This window comes from Puma concolor, chromosome B3, assembly GCF_028749965.1.
Source record: "Puma concolor isolate L17-30 chromosome B3, mPumCon1.1.hap2, whole genome shotgun sequence".
Taxonomy (NCBI): domain Eukaryota; kingdom Metazoa; phylum Chordata; class Mammalia; order Carnivora; family Felidae; genus Puma; species Puma concolor.
In genome coordinates this window covers 83,272,413-83,287,870 of record NC_141672.1, presented here as the reverse complement: position 1 = coordinate 83,287,870, position 15,458 = coordinate 83,272,413, and the positions used below count along the sequence as shown (strand labels likewise).

General features: G+C 38.8%; 1 protein-coding gene across 8 annotated transcripts in view; it reads left to right on the top strand.

Moving 5' to 3' along the window:
- Positions 1-15,458, top strand: part of MEIS2 (Meis homeobox 2) — a 209,469-nt gene that overhangs the window by 14,843 nt on the left and 179,168 nt on the right. For all 8 annotated transcript variants that reach the window (XM_086710315.1, XM_086710313.1, XM_086710314.1 and 5 more), the window contains one exon: positions 1,226-1,340. In XM_086710315.1, coding sequence (XP_086566441.1) covers positions 1,226-1,340 — 115 coding nt within the window. The remainder of the gene's footprint in view (positions 1-1,225; positions 1,341-15,458) is intronic.

Here is a 15,458-nt window from a genome sequence, read left to right as displayed (position 1 = left end):
AACATGGCAAGATTGTTTTCAGATGGTCAAGATGTTTGCTTGTTGCCTATAGGCATGTCGGTCTGTCTGAATCCTTATTTACCAATTCTTGTAAGAAGAAATCGTGCACTTTGAGAGATTGATGTTTTGTTTTATTTTGCCCCCAAAGAATCTCCCTGCCCCCCCCTCCTCCCCATAAGAATTTGCTTTCCAGGAGATCTTTGGTCTTAGTTGAAGTCATCACATGCAGGTGACAAGTGTACAGTCTGGCCTTAAGGCTGGTCTGTTTCATGTGCTGTTCCTCCTCTCCGTTTCTGCCAGAGGAAATTCCATCTCTTGCCTGCCTTCATGTGGTGCTGATAAAGTCCTTCCTGTACATTAGAATTCCTGTTTTCCTTTAAGCAACAGCAGGGGATTGGGAATGATCAGGAAAGGGGAGGAGGAACAGGAGAAGAATACACTCGGCAAAGTAGCATGAGCTATAATTTCTCAGTGTGCCTTGCATGTCCTTTGAAACAAGTCATGCTTCCAGGAAAAAAGCACTGCCCTGTGAATTTTAAGCTTCCATGGAGCTCACGTGAAAGTTCTGTCCAGTTTATCACTCGGCTAGCAGTTCATAGTTGTTTCATTCTGTTCATTAGTATCACTGTATCTGTTGGTTGTGTAATCAGTTGATAATGTTCAGAGTTCATTCAGGTTGGTGTAGGGCAATGCATCTGAAAGATGCAAAGAGCTGCCCCATATGTTCTTGGATCTGTGGGGGTTTTTTGTTTTTGTTTTTATTTTTGTTTTTAAGGGAGTCGTGAGTTTTGTAGATGTTCTGGAATTTAGTATCCAAGAATATTGGGCCTCTTTCTTGGAAGAGTGTGTCCCAATTAAGGCAGCAAGAGTAAAAATGACTTCTAAATTTTTAAAAAGCTTTTTTTTCTAACTTTAAAAATTAACTTTATTGAGGTATAATTCGTGTATCATAAAACGCACCCCTTTTATGTGTCTGTTTCCATTAGTTTAAACACATGTAGACACAGATGTAACCATCACCTCATCAACATGCTAGAGCATCTTTTCTTCTTTTTGGTACCCATCGCTGAAAAGACAACATACTATAGTGTGGGGTCTGTATATGCCTAGGTCCACAAATACTAATATGTACACATTTTTGTCTTTCTCTGCACCTTTCCTATTGGTTCCTCATTTATGGCTGAAATGGTAACTGTGGGAACATTTCTTGGCATCCTGACATCAGAATCCTGCATCTTGGCGAGATCACGACGATGCAACGTCCACCCACTCAGCAGGCACCCCGGGGCCCTCCAGTGGGGGCCACGCTTCCCAGAGTGGAGACAACAGCAGTGAGCAAGGTAAAAGGTCAAGCATTTCCCTTGTGCAAAGTAGACATAACCGAACTAGCTTCAGTATTTTATGATATCACTACTACCTCCCTGTAAGTAGGAGAGTGGCAGGTTAGAGAGCTGCTATATTAGTATTTCCTCTCAACTTACATTACTTTAAAAAAAAAAATCAAAGTTAACTGTCTCATCTTTAAGTAGACATTACAAAAACAATTGAGTAGTTCTGCCAATTCTTTTGCGGATTTGGTTATCTACACTTTAACTTCGGTGTGTGAGTAAATAGAATGACCTGGCTTATTTTGTTACTGAGTAAATAGAATGACCAGGTTATTTTGTTTGTCATATCACCATTAGGAGTTCTCTGTAATCAAGCAGTGATGCCTCTAAAGTACATAAAATGCCCAAATCTGTGCTCATGAGCTCTCAGAGAACGGTGTGGCTTCTATATGGAAGTTTATCTTGGGAAGATGGATTTTGAAATTCTTAGCCTATTTGTCCCCATTTTCATTCAGCTGACATGGTGACTTTTGTCAGAAATCCTAAAGATTAGAATAATCGCAGGACGAGGAGGGCATCAACTGCAGATGACAAGGAAGCCTAGTGTACTCTAGAATAAATTTTACCATGGAAAACTCACCTACTGCACAGAGAGCAATTATACATTGGTAGGGATGAGTCTTCTGTAGCAAAAATGATAATTGAAAGGAAGATGCGTTATTGAATGTGGGCCAGGAAAGTGTATAGATTTTACTTTTTAATATTTTACGTTAGATAGTGTCTGATCTCCTAGGTCTATTTCATCTCTATTATGACTGTGTTTATGGCCACAATATTAAGCATTAGACAGTCTTCCAGGTGGAGGACAGTTTAACAGCTTGAGCTGTAGTCTTATATGCCATTTAAAAGAAGGTGGTTGATGTAGGGTGAGTGCCTTCACTCCTCCAGGTTTCTGGCCACAGATTTTGGATGACTAGTATTCTAGAAGAGTGTAGAAACATCGTTTCTCCTAGGATGCCATTAACTGTGACTAGGTCCAAATTAGAATCTAGGTTTAACAAGTTTGAAACTGATACAGAAACGAACACTACGAGGTGGTAAATTGTGGAAGAACTTGCGAATTGTATTTATTTAGGCTTATATACTGTCTTTATGAGACCAGTTAGATTGCACCTAAGAAAACCAAACCGGAAGGCATTTTGGAGATGGCACGAACATAAATTCTGTGGATCTGCAGTGCGATGCCTTAATTGTGGTTCCATATCCTGGTGATGGACTTCTCGGCAGGGTTAAAGCTGGAAAGCTTTGAATGACTCCCACCTTTCCCCACCACCCCAAACTGCTATCACACAAAGGGTGAAATGTATCTATTAATAAAAACAAAACGCCCTAAACATTGTGCAGAAGAGGGGGGAAAGAGAAGCAGACTTAATGGTCTAATGAGGCTATCTTCCAAAGACTTGTTGTGTGTGAGGCTCGCTTTGACCTTTCACTTTGCTCAGGAGCCCAGCGCTTCATTTTTCACATTCTTGCAATTACGTTAACGCTTCAAGCATTTCTGACTCCAAGTCAGCTAGCAACACCAGGCATAACTCAACACTGTGAGTTTTTCTCCTCTCTGTAGATTCATTAACAGGTCACGAAGGTCCCAACTGAAATTTAAAACTGACTGGTTCTGTTGGGTTGGTTGAGTTATGGCAAGGGAGATAGCAGGAAAGGACCAGAGAGAAGGGGAGGGGGAGAGAGAAGACCCTGGGGTTTGGAGCTGGGAACAGTTGCAGCAGCAAGCAAGGCATGGAGTTTTATCATTTCGGTTAGTTTGTTTTGTTGTTGTTTTTGGTCAGAAAAGAGAAGAGTTCTGAGACTGACACACTGAGTAAAAGCGATGCACACAAACCTCTATGTTGTGGGTAGCTGCACCCACTTATCCCATGCTGAAGGATTTGATCCCTGTAGGATTTTGTTCCTTTTATCATATCTCTGTGGGATTAAAGAATGGACATGGTAGCTTATGTGTACGAGAACTAGGAAGTCAGTCATTTTACTGTATTAAAGTGTGAGGGACAAAACAACTTATGATTCCTATAACACAGGGAACGCTTTGACATGGAGAATTTCCTACCTGGCTTACCACATCAGTGGTTCCCAAACACATGTTTAAGGGTACACTGTTTGTTACGGCAGACCGCATGTTGAAGGCCAGGGTTGGATGTATTTTGTCATACTCATGCCCATATGAGTCTTTCAAACATGTATTTAAGGTGCTGTGAAATTTGGCCCACTGAATTGTCCATAGTAGCTTTCTGTGGGAAAGATTAATTATCTGCTTCAGGGCAAAGTCAACAGAGATATTGACTGAAATCACATATGCTTATCCCAGGTTAAATCTTAGGGTTGATGTATAATGGAAAAGCTAGAAGAGAAATTTATGTTCTTAGCATTAAATATATTATAATGTTTCATTGGAAACCAAGTTTGTAGGTTAGAAAAGAGTTTTCTTGCTTATTCAGAATTTATTAGCACAACAGGCATATGGAAAACTGTAAAACGACTCAGTTTCAAAACAAATTATGATAAACAGGAAAAATAGGGATGAATTGTACTAAATACAATGTTTTCATACACATTTTAAATTAAACTTTAATAGCCATATGCTATAAAACAATACATGCATTTATGTTGCTTTATATTTTTCGTGAATATTTTTACTAAAATGATTCATACACATCTTTGCTTTGGAACCTAAAAATACCTCATTTTATGACTTGATAGTGAAAGAGCTACAGTTACACAGGTGAAAGGTCATCTTTTACTCTCTAGTGTTTGTGCCACAAACCAAATGGGGGAAAAAAATCAAATTTTAAAAATATTGTAAGAAACAAACTTGGTAAAATATAAAACCCGACTTTACTGTATCTTTCAAACAGCACATGCCTAGCAGTAAACTATATAAATATGAACCAGATTTTCATTCACTCTGATTTCTTTTGCTAAAAGCAGCCAAAGGGAGGGAGTTTGTCTTGTTAGTCACATTAGAATGAAGAAAGAAATCTGGTTTTTCAGGGATAGCATTAGGGTACAGACTGGGGACTCTGCGGAAGTAACTGGCCCTCTTTGTGTCTGGCTTCCCATCAGTAAAATGGGGCTTGATAATAAGGCTTGGGGTCCCTAATTCTGTACCTGCTGAGTCAAAAGCTGCTTTGTATTTCATTGTGTATTTTGCCAGAGTAAAGACTAGGAAGCAGCCTCCTTGTTCATAGAGCACTTTGAGAGCCTTAGATGAAAGGCACAATATATGTACAAAGTATTATTATTATTGATGGGTTTGTGTAACTCCCATTAACGCTGATGGGAGTTACGCATGTGAATTGGCAAGAGAATAGACCCCTCAGTGTTTAGAGCACATGAAATTTACATTTTTTCCAGTGCTGTAATTGAGATGTTGACAAATTGGAGAATATTGATGAGCCTTTGTTTTAAGTATTTCGTGCCAAGTTTGTTTTATTTTTCCTGGTTTGAACAATGGTATGGGTTCAGCAGCAATGAATAAAAAGGGTAGAGTAAAGATAACTTTGTATTTCAATATTTTGATGTGCCAATATGAAATAAATTGTCTTAGGCAAATGGAATATGCTGTTTTAATCATTAGCTATGCATGAAAGAAAAATTGATGTTGACATCTTTGCTGTAAAATCGTTGTAATGGGGCCTTCCTTACAATTCATTTTTGTAAAATTCATTTTGTACATTTTGCAGCAATTGAACAATCCCTGCACTGTGAATAGGCAGGATTCCCAGAAATACCGAGGCAGTTGGCCCAGTAACTGCTGAGCTCACACTGCACACCACACGCACGTTAACCATACTGTTGCCAGACCCAGTTTAACCTAAATACATTAGCATACTAGCATCTATATTTCTTTAATCTTTGAGGACACAGGGCTGTGCAAGCCAGCATAATTCCCCTCGACTCTACCTGCCACCTATCAAACCCTTCCCATTGATGTCTCCAACTATGATCCAGGCAATAAGACTATTATTTCATAGCTAGGTATTTGTTTATTTATTATGCAGTTCTTTACCAATCATGGTGTCGAAACCTAAAAAATACCCCCTTTATATTGGATGTGTTTATAGGTAAGCAAGCTTCTAAAATAGTATTAATTACACTTTTGAGTTTGTAATGCGTACTACACTTATGAAATAGATTTCTTCCCCACCCAAATATTCCAGTTATACATTTAAAGGAGGGAGCAAAACCTCAAACCAACCTACAGTGGATCCTGAATATGTTCTACTGGGATTTCTTATTCAGTCTAGGAAAACTCCGTCAATGGAATGTTTTCATAGTGGCGGCAATTTCTTTAAAATAACCCTAAATACAATATGACAGATGCCATCTGGCATAATCTTTTTCTAGTTGCTTTTAACTTTTATTTTTCCTAGAGCTAAGTTCATCCAAAACTGGTCACTCACTGTTATGCTACATATATGACATTTCTTTTCCTTCCTGTCTTCCTAATTGTATCAAAAATTCTCTGAGAATATAATTGATAATTGAACATTCCCACAGAAAAAACTATTGTATATGGAACATTTATGTTGCATTTTTATTCTGTTCCCCCCCCATAGAAATGAAATTAAATTCTTCTAATAAATAAATGCTCTAGGAGCATGTAATAGTGCCCATAAATGCTTAAAAGCTTTCTATAATTGCTGTTAATTTTGAGTAATTTCTTCCTATATGTATCAACTTACTTGAAAAACCCAGAGTTGGGATTTCTAGATTTTTTTTAACTTAGTCATGTAAAGGGATGTCTCCTGATGCCAGTTAGAGTTTAATTTAGAGTAGTAATTAAACTTGAATACTGCCTCATAAACAAAAGATAAACAATAAACCAGCCACGTTCCCTGCTGTTTCATAGCTTTCTTTCCCAGATGTTTTAGCCTGATAATTTTTACACAGTGAACTACCTAACATGGAGTTTTGTGGACAGAGGTCGAAAATGAGTTTTCTTTCTTTCTTTCTCTCTTTCTTTCTTTCTTCTTCTTCTTCCCCTTCTTCTTCTCCTTTTTTTTGGCAATCCTTTTTCCCTCCGAAAAGCAAAATGCAGAGGATTTGTCACTATTTAGATTTTAAACAATTCTGATCAAATAAATACTTAATGCAGATGTGCTTTAAAGATAACTCTAGTTCTTCTTCTTGGATATTGTTTATTTTTTTCTTCAAAACTTGTCACGAATGCCTTTTACACTTAGTGATATAAAGAGAAACATTTTTATTTAAGTAAAATCTTGATAATAAGTCAGAGAACGCAAAGCTTGACAATGGAAAATGTTTCTTCTCACCCTTCCTCCCCATCCCCCCCCCCCCCCCCCCCCCGCATGCCTCCCCCATGGCCAGCCTTGTAGACTTTATGTCTACACTCTTCCTTGGGCCACAAGGGTTTCTCTGTCCAGTTTTGGACCCTTCCACTGTCAGCCATGATCTTTCTAATTGTCAGGTACTAGTCTGCCGTTCAATGCAGAAGCCATGTTATTTTCACTGGGTGGGGTAATTACTGAAAGCTGAGAATAGCTGCACTAAAGACACAGGGATACTTTCATGATCCCATTAGCATAAGAGTGGGTAAATTATTCATGCCAAGTGAGGATTCTATGGGGAAAAGTATAGTTAATGCACATAGTTTTTAAATGTATCCCTTTCTGCTCTGAGACTAAATTCTTGTTGGAATCAGTTCTCAGACATTTACGGGAAAGCTCTGGTGGCGTGTTAGATGCAGTTCATCTCTCTCTGTTTGCAGCGCTCTCAATAGAGACCATCTGGCAAAGATCCAGAAGGTGATTAAACAAAATGATCAGCTCTTGTTGCTGTGTTACATGTCCGATACTACGGATTAAAAAACATGACCCACGACAGTCACGCTAACGTCATGCCGCTCCCCCCCTCCCCCTCCCCTTTCCGTGTAAGAATTCAGATGGTCCACAAATGTGTGTGCCATCTTTGTGTCCTTATGGCCCATAATCATGAACAGGTTGTGCAAATGGCTCTTTCTGTAGCACTGTCTGTTCCAGCAGCAAAGAAGCATTTCATATTAATTGGGTCAGTCTAATATTCATATTGACATGGGGAAAAAATTACTAAAATTTATTCTTATAGCAGACAATGACTATGTGTGCTTTCTGCCATGAGGGAAGTGAAATCTGACAACTGGCTTGTGCAACTGATTAATTTTTCTTGAAACTGGAGAAAATCAGCATGAAAAACTGTCATTCTCTGAAAGTAGTGCACAACCCTTTGTAACTAAACAAAATGGATTGGGTGGGGGATTTGGGGGAGCTTGTGGAAATGAACTCTGGTTTTAATGCCATAATCAGGGATGAATTTACAGGGCCATTCAGAGGAGTCCTCCCTCCCCATAAACAAGCTGATAATCACAGGGAAGCTGACTTCCAATTAGCTTTTCCTTCCCTCACACAGATCAGGGTGTTTATATGTCCTCCTTAAGCTTTGATATGTCACTGCTGAGTTGGTACATCTCATGTCACGTTCAAAAGTTTGGAAATAAAATGTTTTATTGTGAGGAAATCCTGCTAATCAGCAAGGTAATATTCAACCAATCATTTCACGATTGAGTTAAGGTAAAAATGCCAAGATCTGTGACTAAGGGACAGATGTATCTTATCTTTGGGGGTTTGCACCAAATGCCAAATAGAAATATAAATTGAACAAACCAGACATTGTGAGGAAGTGATTGAAGAAATATTGAGATGAAATCTTGGAATCAACTGTATATGTATATTTATAACAATGCTGTGAATTGCTTACATGCCACATTTGCATATTATTGATTTTATTAAGGGCCAGTTTGATGTCTGTTAGCTAAGGCATTTAGAGAACACTATTATTATGAGGTTATTCAGAGATTATGCCTGACCATTTAATATTGTGGAGATAGTCCTGCGACTAATATTAGAGGTTGAATTTGAGTGCAAATATCAAGAAAAAATAAAGAATAAGGCAAAAAGAAAAAAAAAATTCTTAAAAACCACTTTAAAACACCATTGGTCCTTGTCAGCTCCTCTTTTTTTTTTAATCAACGTTGATTTATTTTTGGGACAGAGAGAGACAGAGCATGAATGGGGGAGGGGCAGAGAGAGAGGGAGACACAGAACCAGAAACAGGCTCCAGGGTCCGAGCCATCAGCCCAGAGCCTGACGCGGGGCTCGAACTCACGGACCGCGTGATCATGACCTGGCTGAAGTCGGACGCTTAACCGACTGCGCCACCCAGGCGCCCCTGTCAGCTCCTTTTTCTAAGGGAGGGTAAAACACTGGGTTAGAAGTACAGTCAGGCATCGTGCTCAGGGAGGGGAAGTGGAGTTCCCCTAGAGTCAGTGCAGTATGGCAGATGAAAGGGACTTGGATAGCCTTGGGGGTCTTAAGGCTATTATAGGGCAACTCATGCTCTGTTATCATGCTGATTTTTCAATTGATTTTTGGCTGAACAGTACTTGTTGAAGCCCTCCAGAGCATCAAACACAGCCTTATGGTGCTATATGTTGTAATACATGTGTTCTATTTTTCCCTTCATTGTCTTTACTTTGCTTCAGAAGAATAGTCTATAATGATGCCATGTTATTTCCCACCCCCCCCCCCCCTTCTTCTTTCTTCCTTGTTTCTACCTTCAGAGAGTTTCTTGAAATTCTTATTGTTTTTTTAGGGGCGGGGAGAAGGGGGAGGCAGGATTAGTGGGAGAATTCATCTTCCTATGTTGACATTTGTTTTTAATTTGGCCTTTAAAAATATTTTGATGTCACAGCAGACAATAATATAAACCATTTTCATCTACCAAATTTATCCCTCAGTAGTTTTGAACTATTCACTCCCTTTCTAATGACAAACAAGAAAACAACTATGAGACTTCACTGAAATCTAGTTCCTCATTAAAATGAAAGTGAGCCATTTTAGTAGCTCTTGCTATACAGCATTAAGATCCCTCAGCGGGCTGAGAAGCCAGGTCTTGAAGAGGGAAATGATGGAGGGAAATGTAGAGAAAGTGTGTCCCTGTCTGTCTTCTGCCTGGGGGATTCTTACTGATGAAAATCCAATTCTCATATCAACTTCTCCATGAAGCCTTCCTGATTTGCCCAGGGATAGGCCTGTGTTCCCTTCTCTGCACCCCAATGGCACTTTCTACTTCTATCATAGCATTTTTCACATTTTGTGTTATAATTATCTGGTTCCTGGTCTCTCTGTCCGCGTTTCCACTGCGGGGATTATCATTTATTCAACTGTCTAGCAATATTAGGTCCACTTTTGAATCAGTAAACAAATCCTCAGATTTTGTTTTGTTTTTAATTTTTTTTTTTTTACATTTATTCATTTGTGAGACAGAGAGAGACAGAGCACAAGCAGGGGAGGGGCAGAGAGAGAGGGAGACACAGAATCCGAAGCAGGCTCCAGGCTTTGAGCTGTCAGCACAGAGCCTGACACGGGGCTCGAACTCACATACTGCGAGATCATGACCTGAGCCGAGGTCGGACGCCCAACCGATTGAGCCACCCAGGCGCCCCGGTTTTGTTTTGTTGTGTTTTGTTTTGTTTTAAGATGGACAGGTTAATTGAAACCTTGTTCTTATTGACTCTGTGATGTACACCTGAACATAAATGAGCTATTTTGAATATATTGATACATTTGATCAAATGCTATTAAATCCTTAAGAGATAATAGAAATTGTTTCTTGTTACTGTAACTTTGTTGTATACAACACTGCCTTAAATAAGTCCATGTACCCTGAACTCAAACTTAGAATTCTTTTGGTTATAGGTAGGCTCTTAAATTTTCGATTCTTATTCTAAGTAGTATTTTAAGATAGTACCTAAAATAGGTCTTGTCTTATTTGTTCTTAATGCTGTCTTAAATTATGCACTTAGAGTCAGAATTTGGAGATGGGGTTTCCTTTCATTATGTTATTTATCTTTACAAAAGTAAGTATGTAGATGTATCTTTTAATGTAATGGCAAACCTAATAAGGGAAATTGCTTAATGTGGTCAATAGTTTCCCATGATTAACTCAGGGTCCATTTTGCTTGTACTCCTTGTTTAGGATGAGATTGACCTTGGGGGAAGTCATTGGTCTTCACACACAGGTAAAGAGTCTGGAAGTAATTCTTGAATTTTAGGCCTCACATGCTTTTGTTGATTTTCTACATATGTCGTCCAGTTTGTTCATAGTTTGCTTTTGAGCAAGTATAATTATTTTGGATGATGCAAGCAAAACCTTGTAGTGAGCGTTTTTTCATCTGCCTGATGTTCTGTCTAGAATCTTGGATTGTGAGTCAAGAAGCCTGTACTGTAAGGTCAGTGTTATACTAAAAAGGGCACAGACTTAGGAGGCAGAGAGACATGGGCTCAGGTTCCAGTTTTACTTAATATCTGCTAGATTCAGTTTCTCCATCTGCAAAGTGGGTGGAAAACTATTGAGCTTCAAGGTCGTTCTGGAGATTATATTAAGTGGGATTCCATGTGTTAAGCATATAACATTGGCTGGAAACCGTGATTGTTAGTTCCTTTATTCCCCTGTCCCCCTGTCCTAGGCTAACAGTAATTAGCTCTGTGGCCTTGGATGAGTCTCTTAATGTTTTTGGACTTTTGCTCATCTGTAAAATAGGACTGAATTAGATGATCATTCATTTTATATTATTTTTTTATTGAAGTATTGTTGACATACAATGTTACATTAGTTGCAGGTGTACAACATAGTGAACTGACAATTTTATACATTATGTAATGCTAGCTTCAAGCTCCAGGAATCTAATGTTTACATTCATAGGTCTTATTTTTCACTTGTGCATTTTATCTTTAAACAGAGAGAGAGGCTGCAAAGTTTTGTTTGTTTGATTGTTTGTAATCGGGGTGTACCATGAGTATTTTTACGTCTTTGATTTTACAGGCTAGCCATAATATGTAGTGAGATAATAGTTTTTTTTTTTTTCCTGCTTTTGTTTACCAGGAGAGCTTATATTCTTCTCAGCTCATCAAGAAAATAACTAGCCTTTAGACTTTATTTTCCGAGGGTGGTAGAATGTTACAATTTAGGCATAGGACACCTAACGTGGTATATTAATATCAGATGACTGTTCCCTCAGCGAAGAATGAGGTGTATTTTGTACACAGAGCAACTTTTCCATTATCTAATCACCTAGAAGCACTCTGTTGGAACTTCTGAACTTCACAAGTAGAACAATAAATGATAATCAATACAATGGCTGAGACTGTACCCTCTCCTGAAACATATGCCAAATCATTCCAAAAAGTGCAAATAATTTTCAGGAGAATTTTAGTGTTACGTATACTTTACTGGGTCTTAAATGATGTTTCGACTGATAATTTAGAGAAGATGTAGCTGATTATCTTTTAGTCAGAATATTTACTTAACCAAAACCCTAACCCTCGCTACCAGTTAGAGATGTTACTCTTGCCTCAGAACCAAGCGTTCATTTTTTTTTTAAGTTTGAAGATTTTACAAAAGTAGACTAGGAGTGTAAAATTTCATATTTCTTCTTCCAACTAACATTTATAACAAATGCCATCCGCTAAAATAAAACCTCCAAAATTTCTATGTACTAAATGGGAATGATGAAGAAAAGTTGATAAATCATAGATTATTGAAAGCCTGTCAAATCTACCTCGTTGGTGTCCTTTTATGACAGAGTGCTTGCACTGGGGCTACGTGTAGGTACACACACCTGTCTGGGGGCAGGAAGCTCTCCCTCTCTCAAGACCTGTTCTAAATAAATGTATGCTGCTGAAATTCACTAGCCAAAGCTCTTCAGTGAGCAAGGCACTGTGGATGTAAAAATATGAAAATTATAAGGCTCCCTGCCTTCAATAATTGACCATCTCCCAGGAGACACCACATCAAGTATACAAATAACTCTCATGCAAGGAAGATACTCAGTTTGGGGGCACGGATGGAGCAAGGCTCGTTGACGTGGAGACAGCACATGTTGTAGAGAGAATGTAAGCTCTGGAAGCAGGTAGTTTTGAAGACTCATCTCTGCCCTGCTGCTTCTAAGCAGCAGTCTTTCTCAATGTTAGTTTCGTCACCTGTAAAATGGGAGTAATAACGAACTCACAGGGTGGTTGTTGGGACTAAATGAACATTGAATTTTTAAAAGTCTAGGTTGGTAACTAATGGTGGGACACCCCCCCCCCCAAAGATCCCCTTCTTTCAGCATTTATTGACCATATAATTAGTGCCAGGCACTGTCCTAGATGCTGTAGATAGAAAGCAAGTAAGATGCAGTCCCTCTTCTCTTTATGCTTGTTAGTAACTCAGAAACGTAAACAGATATATATGTGTGCTACTAATCTGGCATATAACATGTAAGTTGTAAGGTATTAAGTTATTTCAGATGAGGGAGTAATTAATTCTGTTGGAAATCCGTGTGGAAGGCTTCATAGGATTGGGGGAGGTTTTAAAAGGTTTTGATGGCCTTCAGTGGGTGTTTCAGGTGAACAAGATAGGGAGGTTATGGGGAACAGATGGAGTAGCCAGTTGAAAATCCCTGAAGTGTGAAGCAACATGGTATTTTCGAGCAACAGCCAGACTGACATTGCTGTTTGTGTGAGAGAATGCATGGTGAAGAGGTGGCTGGAGAGGCCAGTGGGGGCTGTGAGTGAAGATCCTTGTTTACCACGCTAAGAAGCTTATACTTAATCCTGTGGAGCACTGTTTACCAAACTTTCCTGGTGATAAGTAGCTCCGAAGGGGCCTGGAAATACAGATTCCCAGGCACCCCTCAGATGCACAGAATTTAGAATCTCCGTGGGAGGCCCTGGGACTCTGAATATTTAATACATGTCCCAGGGTAGCCTAGCTCTGGGATGTAGGGAACCCATTGATTGAAGAAAAAAAGAGTTGCTGGTTAGATTTATGTTTTCCAAAAAGCTCTTTTAGAATGAAGAAAATACCTTTGAGGGAAACAAGACTACATGTGGAATAAGGGTTCTTAGTTGGGAAGACAGACAAGGGCTGAAGTAAGACGGTGGCAGTGGAGACGGAGGGGAGAGGATAGATGGGGAAATGACATGTAGGGTGAAGTGCAAAGTAATATGCGGTTCTCTCCTGTGGTGGAGGCTCCATAATCTAGATAGTTTTCTTTTTCCCTGGTGTGAGTTTCAAAGCATGGACATCGATCAGCCAGTGGAGAAAAGGAGGAAGAATATTGCATTTGCACATGTAAAGTTGTTGAAGAAATATGTGATGCATGTTGGGTGAATAATGATTCTTTGGGGGGGGCACAAGGTACTTACAGGCAGGACAGCACCGTGGTTAAAGATGTGGCCTTTGGCATTGCCTGCCTGCCTTTAAATCCTCAGATCTGTCACCAGTCATGGGTGAGTCTCTAATTTTACACTTTGTTATCTGTGAAATGGGAATAATAAATAATATCTAACAGATTTTGGTGGGGTAGAGATGAGATGATATGATTTATATAAAATGACAGTAATTTTATGCTTGGTTCATAGTAAAGAAAACACTATAAATATTTTTTAATTAGAGGATGCTTTTAAAGTAGCTATTTTTTTCTCCGATAATAAACAAATAATTAAGTAAAAGCTGAGAACTCACCCTGTACTATTGCCGTTGTAATGAAGAACCTAAAAATGAAATCCTGCATTCGTATCTAGGAAGTAGAAGTTAAGGGTATAAAGCTGGAAGAGGAGTTACTTGCCCTAAGCCTCCTACCAGCCCCAGTTTCATCTGGTTGGAAGTAATTTCTTTCTTCTGCAGTCCCATTGCACATTTTTCTGAGTCTCTCTTCTGACAAGCAGGTTTTGTCTGTGTAATAGTAATTGGTTGTGTGACTTATTTCTTACCCTCTTTGACTGTAAGATTGCTGAGGACAGTTTCCGTGTCTTAGGCATCTGCCCTTTCAGCCCCCGCTGCCCCATTGTGCTATGATAACATAGGAGGCCTTCAATAATTGTTATTATTATTATTATTATTATTATTATTATTATTTGAAAGGAGGATTGGGTCCATATTGTGAAGGACATTGAATAGCCTGCTGGGGAGTTTGTGCTTGATCTGGTAGGTAATAGGGACCCATTGAAGATTTTTGAATGGGGGTAGTGACATAATCGCCTTCCTTTTGAATGCCAATGACGAATTCTCCTATGTCTTCCACGGTCAAAATAGCAGACCCATATACTTGCCTGAAATACTGTCTGTTTGAAAGAGTGGATAATCTTTGAATGAAGAAGCAAATTTCAAATAGCTTTAAAAAAAAAAAAAGTTTGACCTTCTCTCTAAAAGTAATTTAAGCACTTAAATTATTGTTATTCACAAGGTTTCCTATATGTAACGTTATTCTGAAAATGTATACAAGGACATATTTTTGTAAATTTTGATAGCATTGCCATAAATATTAACAGGATTGCCTCTATCTTCTTCAATATTTGGAGAAACAACTCCGATGATATTTAAATAGACATTACTTAAAAAAAAAAAAGGACTTTGTGGTTAAATAGATTGAAAGCTGGAGTAGAGCAGGGTTTCCTCTAGTATAGGAATTTTCAGATTCTCTGATTTGCTAATGTGCATTTTAAGTCCACAAGGCGTAGAACACAGAGCTGCTCAGCCTCACTTACCCACTGAAACCCTTCTGTGCACCATCTCTGGAGACCAATCTTACTTGGAACACACAGTGGAAAACAGTCCTCAACTCCTTCTTCCATTGAAGTACTTTCACATAGGGCGTAATATCCTAGGGAGTCTTCCTAGATCTTGTATTTAAGAGGTAGATCAACATGGGCTCAGGATCAATTTCCAGTCATATAAAAGGCAATTTCCTCTATGGTCAGAAGTATCATGGGGTTCAGCTCTCCCTGTACAGAATGTTCTGTTAACCCAGCTGTCTTTGTAGTCACCCTGCATTGTATTAGTCAAACAATGTGCCAGTAAATATCTTTTGAGTGATTCAACACAAGCGCTTTTGGTTACACCCTCAAAAATTTATAAATGGGGATCCCAACAGAATCCTGTTATGAACTGTATTAATACTTAGCTTGATAATTAGCATATGGCATACTTTGCTTCCTCAAGAGTAAACTTTTTTTT